This window comes from Anomaloglossus baeobatrachus, chromosome 10, assembly GCF_048569485.1.
Source record: "Anomaloglossus baeobatrachus isolate aAnoBae1 chromosome 10, aAnoBae1.hap1, whole genome shotgun sequence".
Classification (NCBI taxonomy): Eukaryota; Metazoa; Chordata; class Amphibia; order Anura; family Aromobatidae; genus Anomaloglossus; species Anomaloglossus baeobatrachus.
In genome coordinates this window covers 52774214-52798781 of record NC_134362.1, presented here as the reverse complement: position 1 = coordinate 52798781, position 24568 = coordinate 52774214, and the positions used below count along the sequence as shown (strand labels likewise).

Genomic DNA, 24568 nt, shown 5'->3' with positions numbered 1-24568 from the left:
GCTTCTGCTCTCTTGTACTCTTCTGACCATATTTCTTTAATTGCTCTGTCAATGAGTCCATTGTAAAAGTCATTGCCTTGTCATGAAAAGGCCATATGTAAGTTGGACGCTTTACAGACTTTTCTCTGACACCCTTCTCTCCAGAACTTCATCCTAAACACCCGAGTCCAGAATCCCCTGGGTCTCCTTTTGAAATGATTGCCAACAGCTCAGGCTTTGAGTTCAAGGACTGTGAAGACAAAGCTATTGGCCATGGACTTTCACGAATTTCTGCACAAAGACCCTTCTACGACCAATCTCCGGAGGCTGAACCATTCCTAGCTGGCTACAGGAACCCAGGTTTTTCTGATGAGGAGCAATGTATTAGGAAGTCTTCTATGCAGAACGTCATAACACATAGGCCAGAGGACTTAGATTCTGGACACTTGGCTCATATTGAAGCGCCTGTTACGTCATCCGACCATCGGAATACATTTTTGCATGAGGGCATTGAAAAAATTAGCAAACCATCAATAAATGAAAGCTGTGGTGAGCACAACGTGGACACATGCGAAGATCTTGGACCTGTAAAAAATGAGGATGGTTCTTATGATCCAAAAACTGATCTTCGGTGGCCAGATATAGAGGAAGACATGGATAGCTCTGGAGAGTCTGACGACACGGTTATCGATGCCGGATGGAGAGTCAAATCTTCAGCGACCTATCAAAGGGAGCATGCCGAGGATGGCTGGGTTGAACTTGGTGATGCACAACATGGGAATGAACCTAAAAGAGAAGATTTTACTAAGTCTGAGACTGCAATTACAAGTTCCAAAACTTTACCTTTAACCGACAGTGTCCCTGAGAAGCTCAGCAGCGCAATTTCAAAGACCCCAGACTCCCCGCACAGTGAAGGCTTTGTCGACCTAGCAGAAACGTGTGTTAATGACCCTAGACAACAGTCCAAGTCCATAGAAGATGAAGTGCAAGAAAGTCTGACAATTGAAGCACTTAAAGCATTGGCTGCTGGGGTGCAAGACTGGAACTCTGAAAGTCGGGAGTCCTCTCCAGAAATCCCATCGCCCCACTTTACCAGCTTTGAGAAAAGACCAGATCAAGAGCTGCACCCCGAATCCTCTGTGGGTATTACAACTATCAAAGGTAAAGAAGAATTGTTATCCAATGCACCGTTGGCATGATCCTCACATTTTTGACTTACACCGTTCATGCCCGATCATCTGTTGTTGGCATGCACAATTGGCATGAGCCATGAACCACTGGCATGCGCTAGATGTCTTAATACCCATTGCAGATACGCCTCATAGATGCCCGGCGGCACATCTTTGACTCACCGCATGTGCAACTTGCTCTTGGCAAAGCAACTGCCCTCTCTGTACACATTGCTGCCATGCACGGCTATCCAGTTTTTACCTCTTACCTGCTTCTTGTACCTTTTTATGTACTACTTTTGTAAGTTTTTGAATTGGCATGTATGTATCCTTCCTGTGTACTTTTCCTTATCTATTGTGCTTTTACTTGTATGTATATATGAATATATATATTACATACTTATTTCTTATTATCTCAGGCTTTCTGTAAAAGAAAATGGCATCTAAAACTCCAAATTTCTTTAAAAAGGTTTTCAAGTACTTTTCTATTGATGGCCTATTAGTACGTTGGTGGGGAAGTGACACCCTGCACCCTTCCCGATCAGCCATTCCCAGTGTCAGCGGCGGCTGGATGTGATCAGTTGCGAAAATACAGAGCTCCATCAACTGTATAGAGACCGCCATGAGGTACTGCAGAGCCATCCCTATTCATTTCAATAGGGGCAGATGTGCAGTACCTGGCCATGGCCACTATACAGTTGGTGGTGCTGTGCAGCTGGACAAGTGATTATATGCAGCCGGCATCGGGAGCAGTTAAAGGGGACCTGTCACCTAGAATATGCATTCTGAACTATCAGCAGACGCATGTGTGCCCTAATTACACCTCCCTACCCATCCCTGTTATAACATTGTATAATATGAAAGTAATTAAAAGTTTTATTACCTTCATTTTTCCTATGTAAATTAGAGAGCTGCTGGTCACAGGGGCGGCGCCTTGCCCTATGGACGTCTGCATACTTTCCGTGGTATCATGACCCTGTGGGAGTGATACCATTGAGTCACATGAGTGACTATCTTGCACGCATTGTGGCAGGCTTCTTTTCCGGGTGTTCACGCGCCGGCTCTAGACGCGCACTGCGCATGCGCAGTGCGCGTCTGAAATGGACAAGGAGAACCCGGAAGAGAAGCCTGCTGCAATAGTAAGTGTAAACGCATGCAAGATAGAATGAGCGACGGGGACGTCGCTCATGTGACTCCATGGTATCACGCCCACAGGGACGTGATACCACGGAAAGTATGCAGGGGCAAGGGGCCGCCCCTGTGACCAGAAGCTCTCTAATTTACATAGGAAATATGGAGGTAATAAAACGTTTTTTTTATTACTTTCATATTATACAATTTTATAACACAGGGATGGGTAGGGAGGTGTAATTAGGGCACACATGCGTCTGCTGATAGGTCAGAACGCATATTCTAGGTGACAGGTTCCCTTTAATTGGTGGGGGTGCCAGGTGTCACCCCTTCCCCCACCATCAATCTGGTGCTGCGGAATATGTTGGCACTATATAAATAAAAAAATATTATCTACCAAAGGTAGTTCATCGATACAAAAGTACTCGGCTATCCCTTTAATTACTCCTTCCCCTCCCCCCACTCAATAGTTTTTTGTTTGTTTTTTTGTTTTTTTACAGGTTCAGAAAGTTCTTAAAACTCCCCCTTTCAGTTATATAGCGTTATCTGTAGGTTCCCTGACCTTATTTTTATGGTCACTGAATAGTATTATGAAGTTTATTTGACACAATATCAAACCCACAATACCCATTAGTTTTCCAGATTATCCTCAGTCTTGTAATTAGTTTTGTAGAAAACAAGGGTGTTCATTTCCTTTTTTTTAAAGGTAAGCCATCATCAGAAAATGACCGATTGATTAAATTGGATTTTTTTTGTGCTACAAACGTTCACCAATATTTTTTTTAACCTTACAGATGTTGTCTGATCACGACATTATCTTTTGTATTGAAGTATTTAATGAGCATGTGCAAAGGATCCACAATCATATTTGGCAATATTTACAGATGAGCCTGCTCCCCCGCTCTCACAGTGACCTTTGCACATGCTCATTAGATGCTTCAATACAAAAGATGGGGTTAGTCTGACCATTGTAGCGACTATGCATACATTGTTTCCTGAAACAGGAAATTAATGCTTAAAAAAATTCCCACGGGCCTTTTTAGAAACTGCAAGATTTCTAATACAGATTGTGTTATGATGGGAGAATTATAAAAATAACTACACTTAACACAAAGTCTAGACTGCTCATTCCTCTATTCGGGAAGTCCCTGTTCTAACTGCATTGACGTGCTATAAATGTAGAGTAGCTGCACAACATTGGGCAGCTGTGGGGGCACAGGCAGGCTCCCTACAGAGAAGGCAGGCTTGATTATCATGTCTACTTTCTTGATCTTGCTGTATACAGTGTGTCCACCCATATCCTGTCCACCGCCATTAACGTGAGACCGGCGGCAGCTATAGGCATAGAAGTGGTGTCTAGGTATAGTAAAGTAGCCATGCGCTACGCAATGAAACCACCTATAGTACCACCTGGTGGAAAATAACAGAGTTAGCATTTTAATCTTGAAAACAGAACAAGATAGAGAAACAAAGTGTGAATTACAAAGCTGTAGGGCATCATCAATTCAATACGAATTGACACCTTGCATAGAGAAATGCTATGATATGAAACCAATGACCTCTCCCAAAACATTGAATGTTGGTCACGCATATGGCGCTCATTTAACTTTGATGCTGAAAGTGGCCCCCGTCAGCTGCAATGCACATCTGGACTCTGCACAGCATACTGTATCTTGCTGCACGTTGTGCAATATGGTAGGTGACACGTTTGCACAAGCATCTGTGATACGTTGTCGTAGGTCCTGCAGTGTTGGTGGAGGGGTCGCATACACCTGCTGTTTGATGTGACCTCACAGAAAGAAGTCCAATGGGGTCAGGTCAGGTGAGCGTGGAGGCCACTTCACACAGCCCCCATACCCAATGACCTGTAGGAAGGTCTCCATGAGGTATCGCTTCACGTCCGCAGCCTTGTGAGTTTTACACATTCTAATCATAGCATTTCTGTATGCAAGGTGTCGATTCATATTGAATTGATGATGCCCTACAACTTTGTAATTCACACTTTTTCTCTATTTCGTTCCATTTTTGAGATAAAAATGCTAACTCCGTTTTCCACCAGGTGGTTTCATTGCGTAGCGCATGGCTACTTTACTATACCTAGACACCACTTCTATGCCTATAGCTGCCGCCGTTCTCAAGGTAATGGCGGTGGACAGGATATGGGTGGGCACACTGTATACAGGGCTGAACAAGCCCTGTATATACAGATTAGGGAGCACTGACCCTGCTTCCTTCTCCGTACCCAAAGATCATGTGATCTCTTGGTGTTTGGAGAGAACAAGAGCTGCTTGTTCTCTAAGAAACCCAGGTGACTCTGCTGTGCAGAGAAGTGACTGATTTTCAGATTTTTCCCCTGTAACTGGGTCTGGTATATTCCCTCCAGTTACAGGAGAAATCCACAATCGAACAAAAATATTAATGCTCAAATGCCCCCCCAAAGGTCTCAGAATGGCTTATGGGGGACACAGCGTGCAAAAAAATAAACAAAACTTATACACTGCCAATATGAATCTTTCTGGCCCCAATCTCATGCTTTTAAAAGCACATGTTTGTTAAATCTCACAAATTTGCTTAGTCAGTAACCGGGTTAAAGTGACCCAATCCTGAAGTGGTTATCTTTTTCTGCTGATAACTTTCCTGTAACAGAGAAGATTTGGGGAAGAATAGCTGGGATATTTATTTTTGCTGCTGGGTGTAATGTTCCTCATTGTGAACTGTCTGTGCAAATATAGTCTAAGGGATTCTTCTAAAGAGAAGAATGGGGTGGGGCGCACAATAGTGATCTATTTGTATGGCCTCTGCTATGTTTGTAACTATAGTATTTGGGTGGGGATGGACCTGATAAGTGACTGGAGTAATTTACTCTGTTTACTCATTGGTTTGACCATTCTAAAAGTAATCCGTGCCATGTTTTTGGCATCTCTTCAAATAAAGGTAATCTTATCTGTCAGAGCCATGCGATATCTGGGTTAAAAAGTGACCACAAAAAACACAAAACAAAGTTAAATCTAAATAGATCTGTGTCCCCTCACCTTGATTTCATATTCTAGTAAATTTACTTTTAAAATAACTAATGTCACTTGAAATTATTGCTAATTTTTTTTTTTTTTTTTCTTTTCGTTTCCTTTTAGGTCAGTGGGATTTGGTGGGTTCCTGAGAGCCCCTATAATCACTTCTCTGAAGGCAGAGGAGCCCTCAGCTTCTGCATGAGCGCATACGCACAGCAGTGTAACGGCTCAATGGTGTATAGGTCTCGTTACACGTAGCGATGTACCAGCGATCCGACCTGGCAGGGATCGCTGGAATGTTGCTACAAGGTCGCTGTTGAGCTGTCAATCAGGCAATCGCCACAGCGACCCGTGTAACAACTGCTCCCTGCACACTCAGAATCGGCGCTCACTGGTCTCCCGCCATCAAACACGCCGATGCGTGCTGCACAGCGGGAGACCAACGAGCAAGAAATGGTCCTGATGATTTTGTCACGATCGGCGACCGCGCAGCAGGGGCCCGCTCGCTGCTGCTTGTCACACACAGCGATATCACTGGCGAGGTCACTGATACGTCACAAAACCTGTGACGTTTCAGCGATTTCACTAGCGATCTCTGTGTGACGGGGACTTATGAGCCAGAGAACCCGATCATGCAGGAGCTCAGCGTTTCTACTGGCCCACCTGTGCTATTCAGGACAGGTTTTGGGTTTTTTTAAGCAATCAATGGCAGGACCCAGATGCCACTTATCTGAAAGAGGGATGAGTGTGGAAAAAATGACATTTTATATTATATTTTTTAATTAGAACTACGTAGAATGGACTTTTGAAAAGTCTAAGGCTAGTTTCACACTTGCGTTGGACGGCTTCCGTAGCATTGCGTTGTGTTATGGATGCAACGGATGCGTTGCTTATAGTGGCACAACGGATGCTACGGATCGTACAAAACAACGGAAAGCTGTTTTTGTTTTTTTTTTTATTTTATATTTTTTTTTTTCTTTACAGTTTTACCGGCAGCAGACTATTGTGAACGATCAGCTGATTGCTCTCAATAGCCGGCGGCCGGTGGCTCAGCTGAGCGCTGTCACTTGCCGGCAGTCGGGCATGCCGGCGGGCGAGCGCTCAGCTGAGAGATGTCACTTGCCGGCAGTCGGGCATGCCGGTGGGCGGGCGCTCAGCTGAGCGCTGTCACTTGCCGGCGGCCAGGCATGCGAACATTCGGCCACTGCAAGACAAAATAAAGTTTTTGATTTAAAAAAAAAAAAAAGCATGCGCAGTGAAATCCTGAGGATTCCGCTGCTCAAAACAACGTTACATGCTGCGTTCCTCCCGCTGGGCGGAAGCAACGGAGCGTCGCCCAGCGGAAGCAACGCAGGTCCTTTTGGCACAATCCGTCATCCATACAAGTCTATGGGAAACCGCGGAATCCGTTAACGGATTCCGCTGTTTCCCAAAAGGGCGGATTGTAACGGAAGGAAAACAACGCAAGTGTGAAAGTACCCTTAGGTGGCATTCTCATAACCTAGAAGTGCAGTGCTTCATTTAAACTCCATTCTGTGCTTCTAGTTTAGAAATTGAGCGTTTTTTTTTCTCTTGTACAGTTCCCTAATATGAATAATATAAAGCTAGAGACCCGCATGTTTACTGTACAATTGGTGAAGTAGACAGTACACACGTGTTTCTAGTTCTTGGCAGGACAGCCTAGTGGTGCTGATGAGCTGGGGGTTGTTTTTTATTCTTTTTTTTGTTTGTTTGGTTTTTTTAATGCAAATATTTGGTGTAGATGCCTTTTTGTTTCTTGGAACCTTGGTTGTGATGGTAGTTGAGATGTGGAATCGATACGGCATGATTGCTTTGTTAAAGTATTGAAATGTTTTAATCCCTTGATGAATGATTTGTTATGTTAACTAGAACCTGGTAATTTAAAGGGTGTTATCTGAGACTTTGCTTATTTTTCCCTGTGGGGCGTAAAACTTAGGGTACCGTCACACTTTAGCGACGCAGCAGCGATCCCACCAGCAATCTGACCTGGTCAGGATCGCTGCTGCGTTGCTACATAATCGCTGGTGAGCTGTCATACAGGCAGATCTCACCAGCGACCAGTGATCAGCCCCCAGCCAGCCGGCGTCTGGAAGCTGCGGACACTGGTAACTAAGGTAAACATCGGGTATGGTTACCCGATGTTTACCTTAGTTACCAGCGCACACCGCTTAGCTTAGCGTTTGCAGGGAGCAGGAGCCGGCACTGGCAGCGTGAGAGCTGCGGAGGCTGGTAACGAAGGTAAATATCGGGTAACCACCTTGGTTACCCGATGTTTACCTTGGTTACAGCTTACCGCAGGCTGTCAGACGCCGGCTCCTGCTCCCTGCACATTCAGGATTGTCGCTCTCTCACTGTCACACACAGCGATGTGCGCTTATCAGCGGGAGAGCAACAATAAAAAAAACGAACCAGGGCTGTGTGTAACGAGCAGCGATCTCACAGCAGGGGCCAGATCGCTGCTCAGTGTCACACACAGCGAGATCGCTAATGAGGTCACTGCTGCGTCACCAAAACCGTTACTCGGCAGCGATCTCGCTGTGTGTGAAGCACCCCTTACTGGCAGGTGGTTGCTATCTTACCTGCCTTTTCTACCTGGCACTGGTCACGGACCGCTCCTGCCCAGCAATGCAACGGGTTCTGGTGGTTTCATGTTGACAGAGCAGCATCTTCTCTTCTGCTCTTCTCTGCCAATGTCATCTGTATTTTCAATTGGATAATTTTGGTAGTTTATTTTTATTTATTTTTTTTTTTATTTTCTTATTTTGGTAGGTTTATATAATTATTGTAAGAATCATCTGTTCCCAAGAACAGTCATTTTTATTTTTAATAGTTTGCAGCTTGTTGGCTAAGTTACCAGCCACCTATGCAGTCTGCCAGAAGTTGGCAGTGTTCTAGGCAAAGAAGCCCAGCACTTACAATCTCCCTAGACAAAGGAGCGCAGCGCTTCCAACCTCCCTAGGCAAAGGATTGTAGCACTTACAACCTCCCTAGGCAAAGGAGCGCAGCGCTTACAAATTCCCTAGGCAAAGGAGCGCAGCGCTTACAAACTCCCTAGGCAAAGGAGCGCAGCGCTTACAACCTCCCTAGGCAAAGGAGTGCATCGCTTACAACCTCCCTAGGCAAAGGAGCGCAGCGCTTACAACCTCCCTAGGCAAAGGAGCGCAGCGCTTACAACCTCCCTAGGCAAAGGAGCGCAGCGCTTACAACCTCCCTAGGCAAAGGAGCGCAGCGCTTACAACCTCCCTAGGCAAAGGAGCGCAGCGCTTACAACCTCCCTAGGCAAAGGAGCGCAGCGCTTACAACCACTTTTCGCTATAGCTTGTAATCTCTCCTCTGATGCTGGTCAGATTGTTGTATATGGCACAAATTGGTGCCCCTGTGCCCCCCTGATTCTACAAATGCAAAACTGACTCTGCTTACAAGAATCAGAGTAATCAGCAAAGTGGCCCAACAATGCTGCAGGAATGCACCCGTTTCGCCAGGTAACTGGTGCGCTCCTGAAGACTGGTGATGAAAGCACAATCCCTTACATACAGTTGCTCAGATAAGAGGACACTGGAAAGCAGAACGATCAGTGTGCAGCCTCCAGTTACCATAGGACAGTCCTGGAGTTTGGGCAGGATGGAAATCACAGGTATTTCCTTTTCTGAGTTGAGGATCATTGGTAGAAAGACTTATTATAATGTCCAAAGAAAGAAAAAAAAATCTCAACCAAAATAAGTGTCTGTAAAATGGAAAATAGTTTGGACGTTAAAATAACGTTTAGCGCATTAACGTTGCGTTCAGTAATGGCAGTGCATACACCAAAACTGTCCTATGTGATACAGGCCCGGGCAGCTCCCAAGATCTACGCAGCACAGTATTTTAGGAAATTTGTTTACACCCCCGGTCTATACTGTATACAATTGTGTCCATGTTTGAGCTGAGACCAGGACTGGCTGGTACTCTCTCTAATTGTGAACAAGAAAATTGGTTGTTTCTAGACAGGAGAGATCTTGGAAAGAAGGGAATTGAAGCAGAGTAGATTTTAGGGTCCATGCTCATGATCAGGACTCTCTGCGCGCTGGACGCGGCGGGGCCTCGAGTCTCCTCTGCAGGAGACAGCAGCTGCTCGTGCCCACAATCCGGGTTCGGGCCACTGTGGTCTTTCTCTCTGTTCTCCCTGTAGAAAATACTTTCGTCTCCACACCAAACAATTTACATGCGGCTCGGGAAGCCGCACTGCAGGTCCGTTTTTTCACTGCGGGATAAACAAGCACAGTGGGCATGGGATTTCTAGAAATCCAATCCATTGTGCTTGTACTGTACAATGCAGCGGTTTGGACGCAGAAAAAACATTCTGAAACAAGAACGCAGTGAAACCTGATCGTGGACACTCACCCTTTCAATGATTAGACTTTAAATTGCCAAGACTCAAAAACTCCTTTTAAGGGCTCATTCAGACATCCGTTTTTCCAAGCATGACGAGTCCTGATTCAAACCTCGCTTATATACAGAGAACTTAGGCTGAGGCCACACTGGGATTAGTGCGAGTGCTCGCATGACACTCTGCTCACGCTCGCAGCACAGTGGGAGCTTAGTGTCATGCGCCTGTGGTCCGATCCTGTGATCAGATCACAGCTGCGGAGGAGAGGGAGGGATTTAGCTACTCTGTTGCCAGCTGATACCAAAATCGCATCGCTCTCCGCTGTAATGCGAGTGCGGTGCGATGTTTCTCTCGCCCCCATAGACTTGAATGGGAGTGAGAGAAAGAGGATCACATTCCTCAGTCCGATTTAGGGTTGAGAAAAGTTGCTCAATGGAGCTGCCCCATAGAGTAATATTGGTCTGAGTGTAGAGATATAGATGTATAGATATAGAGATAGATATATATCATATATAGAGAGAGATATAGAGAGGTGGTGTGTGTGTGTGTGTGTGTGTGTATATATATATGTATATATATGTGTGTGTGTGTGTGTGTGTGTGTGTGTGTGTGTGTGTGTATGTGTATATATATATATATATATATATATATATATATATATATATATATATATATATTAAATATATATACACACACACACATCTATCACATTCCACTTGTGATGTATTACTCGCCGAGTGCATACCCTTATACATAACTGACATCTGAATGCGCTCTTAAAGCATAATTCCCATCTTCGTAAATGGATATTGTCATTCGCGCTCATTTTAGTTTAGTTTGTTAACATTTTCAGGTGTTCTTAAAATAGTAAGAATTTTACTTTTGCTTACAGCTTATTGCTTAAGGCTATGTGTCCACGGGAGAATGTAGCTGCGGATTTTTCTGCATCAAAATCCGCAGCTTTCCCGCAAAATCCGCACCTTTTCAAAGGTGCGGATTTTGGTGCGGAATTTTTTTTTTTTTTCTTTTCCCAATTTTAAAGCCAAAATCCGGATGAAAATCCGCAACAATAATTGACATGTTGCAGATTTTTCCGGATCAAAATCCGCACGAAATCCACTGCGGAAAAATCCGCAGCGTGGGCACAGCATTTCCAAAATGCCATAGAAATGGCTGGGAAGTGCCTGAGCTGCAGATTTTCGGGAAATCCGCGGCTTTTCCGCGAGAAATCCGCGGCAAAATCCGCACATTTTCCGCAGCGTGGGCACATAGCCTAAGAGACCGACCACCGCTGCCCCGATCCTGACCAGCTTCAAACAGTGCTCATACAAGCTCAATGGAAACACATGTGTAGCAGTGGTGTCGGTCTCCAAGGAAAAATGAGCTGTAAAAAAAGTTACTGTCTCTAGAACACATTAAAAATGTAATAAACGGTCAATTAAATAGTGTGTTATTTGACTATATCCATTCATGACAATGGGAATAACCCTATGTCATATCAACTGGTAGGAGAATGCTGGGTCTTAACTGTTGCCAAACATGTTTTGTGTGGGCTTTTTTCAGCATAGTGAGGTGTTTTTTTTCTCCACTTAAGAGCCCTAATGTGAGGCTACTGCTGTGCTCTGCACACTGAGCCAGATCCGTGTTTCCACCACTTTGCTCCCTTCTCTGAGATTGAGCAGCTGCATCCCCCTCCTCCCCCTCACTCGTGTCTTCTAGTTACCGTATTACTCTAGTGGAGAGTTTTCCGATGAAGTCCTCGTGTCGTGTATTGACGATTTCCTTGATTACGCACGGGTGATTCAATTAGTTTTACTAAATCAGTAATAAGCACACATATATCTCCATTAGAGATGCTTAAGCTATGACCTGCCAGGGTTTCTCTAGGGCTAGAGGTTTTATGGGTGGGAGGTGGGGGTCGAAGGTTTACAGAAAGCCTGCAGGCAGGAAGAAAAGTGGTCATTAGTGGCTGCTAAAAAGTGAAAAAACTGCCTTATTTCAATTAGATGCATTAGAAATGTTCATATATTCATACGTATTAGTGATGTATGTACTCATCCTCTTTTACTTTCCTGTTTTTTGTTTCTTTTGTTCAGTTTAATGCAGAATGACCATGTCAGCCTTACTAATCACTTATTCCATGTTCTAATTATCTCATGATCTGAAAACCTAATATACTAAAAATCCTCCATATTGGTAAAACACTTGTAAGCACTTATTGTTAAAGAAAAAAAGAGGGTGGGCCGCTAATATCAATCAAATTATCCCAAATAGTAGATTTATTGGCAAAAGGTATAGGAAGCTACTGTGTAACCATTGCTTGTAAATGTGCATGCTCATTCAGGTATTCCAGACATGCAGAGTGAAGCAGATCTGTCCGTTGGCTAATAAGAGTGACCAAAGACGTGGCATTGTACCCCTATACACTGGCTAGCGGCCAGAGCGACCACTGATGGGCCACATGGGTAGCCGATTGCCAGCCCTTCAGTAGCTCATTTAGACAGATCTATTGCTCTTACAACACTAAAAATTATCAGTAACAGATCATTCTGTGCCATATGCTGTCATTGTTCTTGGCAGCCAATGTACTGCCTACATAGGACATGTACTGCCAAAAACAATTTATTTATTTTCTCTTTTTTTATTTAATTTATTTTTTTTTTTTTTTAAAAAACATCTAAAAGAAATTTTAATTTGACAAGCGAGTGTTTTGCTCATTCGTCGGGTGATCAGGAAAGTGTTCCCAGGACATTCATATTCCCAATCATTGTGCCGTATAAATGCATCGTAGAGCAAAGTTCCCATGATGAGTCTTTGGTGCATTTGAGGCTGCAGATTTTTTTTTTTTTTTTGAGAATTTTTGCACCAATAAGCTAGTTTAAAGGGGTGGTTCACTACTCACCATTAGTGGCCACATCGCTGTAAAATTGAGAGGGAAGGCTTTTGTCAAATACTTTTGTATTGTCCATTCTGCCTGTGAACAGTGCTATTGTGGTCCGCTCATCCCCATCAAGTGACCCCCCCTTCCCCCCCGCCCCGGGCTCTGTGACCCCTGAGATCCGGTGATGTCATGTAAATTTGCAGTTAACCTGACCTCACAGAGCCCAGCGCTACTCTTCCTGAGTGACTGGGCTGTAGGCAGTGTTTCACTGCTCATCACAGCCCAGCGTCGCTTCTGTTTGCGGCGCTCTGCAGCGAAGGAAAAAGCACTTGAGAAGCTGGGCTGTGACCAGCAGTGAAACTCCGCCCACAGCCCAGTGACTCAGTAAGACTGGGGCCGCCTCGGTGATGTCAGGTCTACTGGAAGTTGACGTGTTCTCACCGGACCTCAAAGGTCACAGAGCCCGGTGGGGAACACTGGGGCAGGATGGAGGACAATGGATGGATGGAGGACAATGGATGGATGGAGGACAATGGATGGATGGAGGACGATGGATGGATGGAGGACGATGGATGGATGGAGGACGATGGATGGATGGAGGACGATGGATGGATGGAGGACGATGGATGGATGGATGGAGGACGATGGATGGATGGATGAAGGACGATGGATGGATGGATGAAGGACGATGGATGGATGGATGAAGGACGATGGATGGATGGATGAAGGACGATGGATGGATGGATGAAGGACGATGGATGGAGGACGATGGATGGATGGAGGACGATGGATGGATGGAGGACGATGGATGGATGGAGGACGATGGATGGATGGAGGACGATGGATGGATGGAGGACGATGGATGGATGGAGGACGATGGATGGATGGAGGACGATGGATGGATGGAGGACGATGGATGGATGGAGGACGATGGATGGATGGAGGACGATGGATGGATGGAGGACGATGGATGGATGGAGGACGATGGATGGATGGAGGACGATGGATGGATGGAGGACGATGGATGGATGGAGGACGATGGATGGATGGAGGACGATGGATGGATGGAGGACGATGGATGGATGGATGAAGGACGATGGATGGATGGATGAAGGACGATGGATGGATGGATGAAGGACGATGGATGGATGGATGAAGGACGATGGATGGATGGATGAAGGACGATGGATGGATGGATGAAGGACGATGGATGGATGGATGAAGGACGATGGATGGATGGATGAAGGACGATGGATGGATGGATGAAGGACGATGGATGGATGGATGAAGGACGATGGATGGATGGATGAAGGACGATGGATGGATGGAGGACGGACGGAGGACGATGGATGGATGGAGGACGGACGGAGGACGATGGATGGATGGAGGACGATGGATGGATCGAGGATGGATGATCTGCCTGCAATAACACCGCTCACAGGCAGAATGGACAACACCAGGTATTTGACAAAAGCTTCCCCCTCAGTTTTAGAGATGTGGCCCCTAATGAGTAGTGAATCACCCCTTTAAGTTACCGTACTTATGTTTTTCTTTTTTTTTTTTTTTTTTTTATCATTGCGTCTTTAGAGTGTGTGTGTGTAAAGTTATGTGCACACTGCATTTTTTTATCATGTTTTTATGCTTATTTTAGTGCAGTTTTATCACAAAACTGCATGCAAATAGCCAGCAAAGCCAATACGTTTTGTGCACTTGTTGCTTTTTTTTTTTCCCCTTGCAGATTTGCAGCAGAAAATAAACTGCGGCATGTCATTTCTTTTAGCATGCAAAAAGCGCACTAAAAAAAATACGCAACTTTTTTCCTGCCAAGAGATGCAGATTTGGTGCATAAATTCCTGCAACCAAATACTCTGTGCGCGCACTATAAAGTCATGCAGTAAAAAGAATCCTATTCGGTTATTAGCTACAAATTCTCCTCCTCACACGTCACTCATTTGCATTTATTCCTGTAAACCTAAATATTTACCACAAGAGAAATTGACCTGCTGTGGATTTTAGGTCAATTTCCAGTGTTCAAAAAATGTAAAAAATAATAGCACAGTGGGTATGAGATTTCAGTAAATCCCATCCACTTTGCTGGGATTGTGCAGCATTTTTCTTTTTGTGAATGAAAAAAAACTGCATCAAATACTCATGGTGGGAACTTGGCTTAGACTGATACTTTATGGACTCCGGCCAAGTGCTACGTCCCTGATACAGAGCAATATAACCGCTAGATGTGACTAAGGGTCCATTCACATATGTCGGACCTGGCATATTTCCTGCATAAAAATCTGCATCAGATCTGATTACTCTGCATGTGAATGAAATAAGTGCATCCCCTCCCACATGCCTTGGGAAATTCCTCTGGAAATTTTTTGTTAGTACCATGGAGGTGAATCAGTCCTTAAAGTAACATGCAGATTCCATGTGTTAAGCTCTGAAAAGCCTCAGCACATCTGTGGCAAATTTCTGCCATGGAATTACACATTCGGGTTAATGCTGACCTGTGAACACCGCGTAGGACCACCTTCAGGAAGCAGCATTATAGATCTTGGCCTCTAAATGGATATTTTTCTAAAAATCGTAATGATCTTAATGTTCACAAAGTAGGACATGGCTATACCTGATACTGCTGGATTTCGTGATGTGCACAATATAGAATACTTCCTCTGAGCTAACGTTACCCGTTTCTCTTTCTTAGTTCACGACCTGCTTTTCTGGAGAGATGTGAAGAAATCTGGAATGGTCTTTGGAGGGTCAATGGTTCTGCTCTTGTCGCTTGCAGCCTTCAGCATCATTAGTGTTATTTCCTATCTGATTTTAGCCCTGCTGACCGTCACCATTAGCTTCCGCATCTATAAGTCTGTTATGCAAGCCGTCCAGAAGTCTGATGAAGGACATCCTTTCAAGTAAGAGATCTGCTGTGATCCTTTTTGTATGTCGTCATGTATATGAGACCCTGTAAATTCAACGCTACATGATTTTTAAAATAAGTATTATACATTTAATCTGTTAAATTAAAGGGGTTGACATTAATGACTTATCCTTAGGATACATCATGTATATCAGATTGCTGCTCATCATTCAACTGCCACCTGTTCTAGCATCTGCCAGCTGTTAATGTTGGGGGAGACCGCCGGGTCTCTCTCAGGGTCTCTGAGGAGGATTCCGAATCAGAACTGCGCAGTTGTATATGAATCGGGAGAAATGACCACACAGAGACGTATCTCTATACGGGAGAAACACAGTGCTCTTCTAACCCATGTATTCAAAGCATAACATTCTTAGGCTATGTGCGCACAGTGCGTTTTTTGTGGCGTTTTTGCACGTTTTTCGGGTGCGTTTTTGGCCTCAAAACTGCAGGACTTTGCTTCCCCAGCAAAGTCTATGAGTTTTCATTTTTGCTGTCCGCACACATCTGTTTTTTTTACCTGCGTTTTTGAGTTAAAAAAAAAAATGGACATGTCAGTTCTTTCCTGCGTTTTTCTGCGTTTTCCCCCCATGCAATGCATTGGAAAAATGCAGCAAAACGCAGCCAAAAACGCACCAAATCGCGGCAAAAACGCATGCGTTTTTTTATGCGTTTTTTTGACGCAGGTGCATTTTTGTGCGTTTTTAGCGGCCAAAAACGCAGCGTCAAAAAGACGCAGTGTGCGAACCTAGCCTTACACAGTTTTTCTGCATTGTCTCTTAACCAACCAATTGGCTTAGGTCTAGCTCATTTCCTTATCTGAGCAACATTCCTTAGTAAGCATTACAGGTGTGTCTGGGTATAGACGAGAGTCTATGCATAGAACAATGTCAGTTACTTATTTGAAACTACAGATGAGTATCTCTTCTATTCATGAATGTCAGTTACTCATTCATGAACTAAAACTTATTCTACTTAGCCCTAAGCATAATTTGTTTTGGTTATACATTCCGTTAATATTTCAATTAGGTATATATGGCAAAGTAATACATAAAGCATTCAAAGGACAGATTATCTTACTATATTACACTGGACAAATGATTCATAGCCCAGGCCTTCACTTTAACAGTGAACAAAGCCAAACTCCACAGCTTCATACACTGTTCGGTGGCCACTTTTTGGGAATCCAGGACCCCTAACAATCAAATGTTGTAGTAGACAACCCCTTTGAAAGTCAACCAGTACCCCCTATGTATCAAGACTGAGGAAGCGAAATGTACCAAAGTATGGTTTAGGCCACGCTCACATTAGCGGTATTTTGCTGCAGGGCCGGATCCGGCACAAATGTTTCAGCTCCATTCACTTCCTATGGAATCGCGGCAATGTGGTGCATGTGACCGCATCCCGCCACAACTCCATTGGTACCGGATCCGGCCCTGCGGCAAAATCCTGCTGATGTGAGCAGCGTCTAACCATACAATTTATATTCTTATTTTATTCTTGCAGTCCTGTTTGCTCAATGTATTATGTGGAACAATACAACTTTTACATCATGGTTGGATAGTGTCACATGATTGATTTAATGGTTTCTTTCATTTGAAGAGAAATCTGTCAGCAGGTTTTTACTATGTATTCTGAGCAGCATGATGTGGGGGAAGATACTCTGATTCCAGCAATGTCACTTACTGGACTCCTTAGTGCAGTTTTGATATAATCCCTGTTTTCTCTGCTGTAGATGTAGTAGTGCTTAGAATGCTGAGCTATGTATAACCCCGCCCACACCCCGATTGGCAGCTACCTGTGTAAACTGTCTGCCAATCAGTAGTGGAGGCGGAGTTACACAGATCAGTTACTGGCCTGCACAGGAGACCTAGTTAGACACTGAAGATCTCCTGCTGAGAAAACACTGATTGTATTGAAAGTACAGCACACAGCCTAATAAGTGACACATCCCTGGAATCAGGCTCTCTTGCTTTATATCAAAATAGTAAAAGGTTGCTGAGATATTCTCTTTTAAAGGGAACCTGTCAGGAAATTCAATACTCAGACCGCATGAATCGGAGCCATGCCGCACGATTGTGTGCAGGTATATTGTCTAAAATGCTCTGGTATGTCAAAGAAAGGACGTGGGAGTGCGCACTGCTTCAACGCGTGGTATAGGGGCATAGTTTTTCTATTGAGCACATAAACCACTTTGTGTACCTGTGGGGACCCCAGTATTTGGACCCCACTGATCTCCACAGTATTTTATGCTCTGTCATACCTTAGAAGATTAAATTGTAGGTGCCTTTTAAGAAATTGCACTTTGGTCTCCTGAACAAATCTGAACAATGAAATATAAATAATAAATGGCAAATATATTGTTTTACTTCAGGTCTCTGCTGGACAAGGATATCACTTTGTCTTCTGAATGTCTTCAGAAAAAAGCGAATGCATCTCTTGCTCATGTGAACAGCGCCCTGAAGTACATCGTGAGGCTTTTCCTTGTGGAGGACCTTATAGATTCACTCAAGGTGAAAAATGCCGTAAATTGTATCGTTCATTATGCAATGTGTAAGATCTGTCACTGTGCCATGCCACTATGTAATGGAGGGACTGTGCGTGCTTCAATACATATCAATTATAAGGGTATTATTTATTAGCTTCCATGTGAAAATATTTTAATTAAGTTTTTCTAATTTTCTCCAGTTTGCCCTTCTTATGTGGCTGATGACCTACGTCGGAGCCGTGTTTAACGGGATCACCCTTCTCATTCTTGGTAATAAACCATTCTGTAAGCTTGTTATGTACCTAAAGTTAGTCCTCAGTGACTCATTGTGTGCCCTCATGTTCCTCCAGGAGTCCTGATTGCATTCACTGCTCCGATTGTCTATGAGAAATACAAGGTAGGTCCTTTTAAGAGTTATTGAGTCCAAAGTAGATTGTTTCTAGGAAAATAAATGTTCTAGCATTAACGCATCAGAAAATCCTTTTGCATATACGTAATTGTGGCATATGTATTTCTGCTTCTCCGACTCTGAAGGACTCACCGAATCCATATAATGCATTTCTTCTGCAGCGACACGCAATGTTCTGTGTTTAGCATTTCTTTAATTTGCAGATATAGATGTCCTCTGCGGTATGTGCAAAAGGAGTTGATTTTACACTTGTGGAAATCCAGTGCATATTCCAGTAATGGTGCCATGTATGAAGTTTTATGAAATTTCCTGCCCGTGTTGCAGATAATGTCTGCAGAGTGAATTCACCTGTATTGCCGATCTGATATCCGCAGCATGGCAATTTATGCTGTGGCTGTTACCAAGAATTTTACACTTTACAAAGAGGTGAAATGTTCCATTGTTGCAGTTAAGAAACTCTGTAAGAAGAAGAAACAACCACTATTAGGCCCTGTGCTCATGGGAGAAAATACCTGCGGATTTTGCCATGGGAAACCTGCGGATTTTCCAGATAAATCCGCAGGTTTGCGCAAGTACACACACTCCCCATGTTATCCTATGGGATTTGGGGAGCGCTGTTTATATGCTGTGGAATTTACACCTGCGGAAAATGCTGCAGATTTCCCACAGCTGCAAAGAACTGCATGTCAATTATTCATGTGGATTTCTTCATCGTTCCTTATGGGAGACCCAGACCATGGGTGTATAGCTTCTGCCTCCGGAGGACACACAAAGTACTACACTAAAAAGTGTAGATCCTCCCTCCGAGCATATACACCCCCTGGATGACAGAATCCAACCAGTTCAATGCTTTGTGTTCAGGAGGTCACACACACATGCATCCTCTTTTGATTTTTGATTTTTAATTAAAGAATTGGAAGAAAAGCGGGTCCATCCTGGACTCCCGGCATGTCCCTTCTCACCCCACTGTGTCGGCGGTGCTGTTAAGGTTGATCTCAAGGCGGGAGCCTTCCATGCCGCGCTCCTTCACCATCCCCTCGGGCTCTGGCTTGAAGTGGGAGCCATCACGGTTCTCACTGCTCTGCAGGAGACCGGTCTCCATCCGCAGCCCTTTCAGGCCCCTGCTGGACGGAGCGCTCATCCCTCAGGGACATGGCCCTGCGTCTCAAAAAGCTAAGTATATGAGACGTTATTCAGGGGTCCCTTGTGTGGGGAGAGTGTGTTATTTGAGCATGGCGGCACCAGGGGTTCCTTTGCTGTGATTTCCGGCCGGTTCTCTGTTTTTTTCCTGAGAACCGCGCCGAGGGTGCCTGCTCGTCGGCCGCATGGATAAATTTAGGCCCCGGCTTCGGCCGCGGCCTACTTTCGTTTCTCTTCCCCTGCATGTCAGTCATGCAGGGGGACAGTGCGGCGCCGCCCACCGGCCGTTCAGCAGAGGGGAGGACACTCCTCTCTGGGGAGATGTTTCCCTCCCCTGTATTTCTCCTTAGCCCTCCGGTTCCCGCTCTTGGATTAACCCCCGCCCCCCCCTCCTCACTCCAGCGCCATTTTCTCAGCGTTTTCACACTGATCGGCGCTGGCTGCTGCAGCTCTGCAAGCTGTCTGGGGGTCCAAGCTGGGAATCCGGAGGGCACACAAAAACGGCCTGATAAGCCACAACCTCTGGTTGTGGACTTTTATACACTCTCTGGGGGTCTTTCTGAAGGAGTGAATTCTTTACTACAGAGCCTCCACCTCAGCAGCATGTCTCTCACTAGGAGCAAGGCTGCAAAGCTTTACTCTATATGCACTGCATGTAAGCTCATACTGCCCGAACCGAGCACATATCCACACTGTGATGCCTGCTCTAACGTGGTGGTGCCTAAGCCTGGAGTCTCCCCAGTGGTCCCTCCGGCTGCTCCAGCCCCGGTGGCTGAACCCCCGGCTTGGGTAGCATCGTTTTCTAAAGCTATCTCCCAGTCCTTTGCCGACTCCATGGGACAGCTGTCACGGACTCTGCTAACCATGCATCAGCCCCCTTCTCAGGGTGCCTCTGCTGCTCCGACTTGCTCTGCAGAGCTCACAGAGTATGTGTCATCTGATCCCAGACCCCGTCCTTCTAAACGGAGACGCAGGGACTCTTCTCTTTCCTCGTCCCACGGCTCTGATTCACGGGCTGAATTGCAGGGCGAGGAGGATGCCTTTACTGTGGGCTCAGACGCTACGTCTATGTACCCCATTGATCTATCTGAAGGTGATGCGGATGTTAGTGACTTGATTGCGTCCATTAACTCCGTACTGGACCTTAATCCACCAGTGTCAGACGAACAAGCTTCTTTGGTAGAAAAACACCAGTTTACCTCACCTAAGAGAGCAAGGAGTACGTTTTTTAACCACTCCAGTTTTCAGGCCACTGTGACTAAACCCAGGGCCTGCCCTGACAAACACTTTCCTAAGCGTACCTCTGATGACCGTTTTCCTTTTCCACCTGAGGTGGTCAAGGAGTGGGCTCAGTCACCAAACGTAGATCCTCCGGTGTCTAGAATCTCAGCCCGGACAGTTGTGTCTGTGGCGGATGGCACCTCTCTTAAGGACTCCACTGACCGCCAGGTTGACCTTCTGGCCAAATCTGTATATGAAGCGGCAGGGGCCTCTTTCTCCCCGTCCTTTGCAGCAGTGTGAGCTCTTCAGGCCATCTCTGCTTCTCTGGCGGAGATGCACTCCCTCACTAGGGACTCTATGCCCGAAATGGTTGCCTTAACTTCCCAAGCTTCGGCTTTTTCATCCTATGCTATGTCTGCCATTTTGGAGGCGTCTCACCGCACAGCGGTAGCCTCCGCTAATTCCCTCGCGATCCGCAGGATCTTGTGGCTTCGTGAGTGGAAAGCAGACGTTGCTTCCAAGAAGTTTCTAGCTGGGCTCCCTTTTTCTGGGACCCGGCTGTTCGGTGAACAACTGGATGAAATCATTAAGGAAGCTACTGGCGGGAAGAGTACTTCCTTGCCACAAACTAAAACCAGGAAACCTGTCCAGGGTAGGAACCAGTCGAGATTTCGGTCCTTTCAGTCCTCTAACTGGTCCTCCTCTAAGCCCTCTGCCTCGTCCACTAACTCAGCTAAGGATCGAAAACCCAACTGGCGCACGAAGCCTCGTCCTCAGAAGAACGGAGGAGCCGCTGCCACCAAGGCAACCTCCTCTTGACTATCGGGCCGCGCCAGCAACGTCCTTAGTCGGTGGCAGGCTGTCCCACTTTGGCGACGTGTGGTTTCAACACGTCTCCGACCAGTGGGTGCGGGATATCATCTCCCACGGCTACAGGATAGAATTTTCTTCCAGCCCGCCAAACAGATTTTTTCTGTCCACTCCCCCCTGCTCCAAGGCCGCCGCCTTCTCACAGGCCGTGGCATCCTTGCAGGCCAACGGAGTGATTGTACCGGTTCCCGCTCGGGAACGGTTCAGAGGTTTCTACTCAAACCTCTTCCTAGTCCCCAAAAAGGACGGTTCCTTCCGGCCCATCCTGGATCTCAAGCTTCTCAACAAGCATGTTCAGGTGCGGCACTTTCGCATGGAATCTCTGCGATTAGTCATTGCCTCAATGACCCAGGGAGATTTTCTTGCATCCATCGACATCAAAGATGCCTATTTGCATGTGCCAATTGCAGTTTCACACCAGCGTTGGCTCCGTTTTGCAATCGGGCAGGAACACTTCCAATTCGTGGCTCTCCCCTTCGGGCTAGCCACGGCACCTCGAGTATTCACCAAGGTCATGGCAGCCGTGGTTGCGGTTCTGCACCTCCCGGGGTTGGCAGTGATTCCTTACCTGGACGACCTTCTAATCAAGGCTTCATCCAGTGCAGACTGTCAGCGGCGTGTCTCGCTCACTCTTGCCACGCTTGTCCAATTCGGGTGGCTTGTCAATCTGCCAAAGTCCACTCTGACCCCGACCCAGAAACTCACGTACCTGGGGATGCAATTCGAGACTCTGCCGGCACTTGTCAAGCTGCCCTTAGTCAAACAGCAGTCCCTTCATTGGGCGGTGCGCTCTCTGTTGCGGGCCCACCGTCATTCCATCAGGCACCTCATGCAGGTGCTGGGTCAGATGGTGGCGTCAATGGAAGCGGTTCCCTTTGCCCAGTTCCATCTGCGTCCTCTGCAGCTGGACATTCTCCGCTGTTGGGACAAGCGGACCTCCTTCCTTGCACAGGCTAGTGACTCTGTCGCCACAGACCAAGAGCTCTCTTCAGTGGTGGCTTCGGCCCCTCTCTCTATCCCAGGGACGCTCTTTTCTGATCCCGTCTTGGGTAATTCTCACCACGGACGCCAGTCTGTCCGGCTGGGGAGCAGTGTTTCTCCACCACCGAGCACAGGGCACTTGGACTCCGTCCGAATCAGCCCTCTCGATCAATGTTCTGGAAATCAGAGCTGTGCTCCTAGCTCTCGAAGCCTTTCACCACCTGTTGGCGGGCAAGAACATTCGAGTCCAGTCAGACAACGCGACAGCGTTTGCCTACATCAATCACCAGGGCGGGACTCGCAGCCGCCTGGCAATGTTGGAGGTACAACGCATCCTTCAGTGGACGGAGGACTCCCAAGTCCACCATATCCGCAGTCCACATCCCAGGCGTAGAAAACTGGGAGGCAGATTATCTCAGCCGTCAAACCGTGGACAGCGGCGAGTGGGCCCTGCATCCGGCGGTGTTTCGGTCAATCTGCCGCAAGTGGGGCACTCCGGAAGTGGATCTCATGGCATCCCGGCACAACAACAAGGTCCCGGTTTACGTGGCTCGCTCCCACGATCCTCAGGCCTTGGCAGCGGACGCGCTGGTTCAGGATTGGTCCCAGTTCCGTCTAGCCTATGTGTTTCCTCCCCTAGCTCTCTTGCCCAGAGTCCTGCGCAAGATCAGAATGGAGGGCCGTCGGGTCATAATCATTGCTCCAGACTGGCCCAGACGAGCTTGGTACCCAGACCTGCTCCGTCTGTCCGTGGAAGTGCCGTGGCGTCTCCCGGACCGCCCAGACCTTCTCTCACAAGGTCCTTTTTTCCGCCAGAATTCTGCGGCCCTCAGATTGACGGCGTGGCTCTTGAGTCCTGGATCCTGACGGCTTCAGGCATTTTTTCCGAGGTCATCTCCACTATGACTCAGGCTTGGAAGTCTTCCTCGGCCAGGATTTACCACAGGACTTGGAGAATTTTCCTGTCCTGGTGTCGTTCGTCCGGCCATGCTCCTTGGCCTTTTTCCTTGCCGACCATCCTGTCTTTTCTACAGTCCGGTCTGCAGCTAGGACTATCCCTCAATTCCCTCAAGGGACAGGTCTCGGCTCTTTCAGTGTTGTTCCAGCGGCGTATCGCCCGGCTGGCTCAGGTGCGCACCTTCATGCAGGGCGCATCTCACATCATTCCTCCTTATCGGAGGCCCTTGGATCCCTGGGACCTTAATCTGGTCCTCACGGCCTTACAGAAACCCCCCTTTGAGCCTCTTAGGGAGGTTCCCTTGTTTCGACTTTCCCAGAAAGTGGTTTTTCTGGTGGCCATAACTTCTCTCAGGAGAGTCTCTGATTTGGCTGCGCTCTCTTCGGAGTCACCCTTTTTGGTTTTTCACCAAGACAAGGTGGTTCTCCGTCCGACGCCGGATTTTCTCCCTAAGGTGGTATCTCCTTTCCACCTTAACCAGGACATTTCATTGCCTTCCCTTTGTCCGGCCCCTGTGCATCGCTTTGAGAAAGCATTGCATACTTTAGATTTGGTGCGGGCGCTCCGGATCTATGTGTCACGCACCGCTGCTCTTAGGTGGTGCACCTCTCTTTTTGTGCTGACCGCAGGTCAGCGCAAGGGTCTCTCGGCTTCCAAACCGACCCTAGCTCGTTGGATTAGGTCGGCCATATCCGATGCCTACCAATGTGCTCAGGTGCCTCCCCCGCCAGGGATTAAAGCGCACTCGACCAGAGCTGTCGGTGCCTCTTGGGCTTTTAGGCACCAGGCTACAGTTCAGCAGGTCTGTCAGGCTGCCACTTGGTCCAGTCTGCATACCTTTTCGAAGCACTACCAAGTGCATGCTCATGCTTCGGCAGATGCGAGCTTGGGCAGACGCATCCTTCAGGCGGCTGTCGCCCATTTGTGAAGTTAGGTTTTGCCTACTTCTCAGCTTTCTGTTTATTCCCACCCATGGACTGCTTTGAGACGTCCCATGGTCTGGGTCTCCCATAAGGAACGATGAAGAAAAAAAGA

At 46.6% G+C, this 24568-nt stretch overlaps 1 protein-coding gene across 4 annotated transcripts in view; it reads left to right on the top strand.

Annotated features, from left to right (window-relative positions):
* The window catches only part of RTN3 (reticulon 3), a 97683-nt gene that overhangs the window by 55404 nt on the left and 17711 nt on the right, over positions 1-24568 (top strand). For 3 of the 4 annotated variants that reach the window (XM_075326671.1, XM_075326670.1, XM_075326673.1), the window contains exons 3-7: positions 145-1140; positions 15257-15464; positions 17841-17979; positions 18155-18224; positions 18305-18351. In XM_075326671.1, coding sequence (XP_075182786.1) covers positions 145-1140; positions 15257-15464; positions 17841-17979; positions 18155-18224; positions 18305-18351 — 1460 coding nt within the window. The remainder of the gene's footprint in view (positions 1-144; positions 1141-15256; positions 15465-17840; positions 17980-18154; positions 18225-18304; positions 18352-24568) is intronic. The other variant, XM_075326674.1, reaches the window with a different exon arrangement.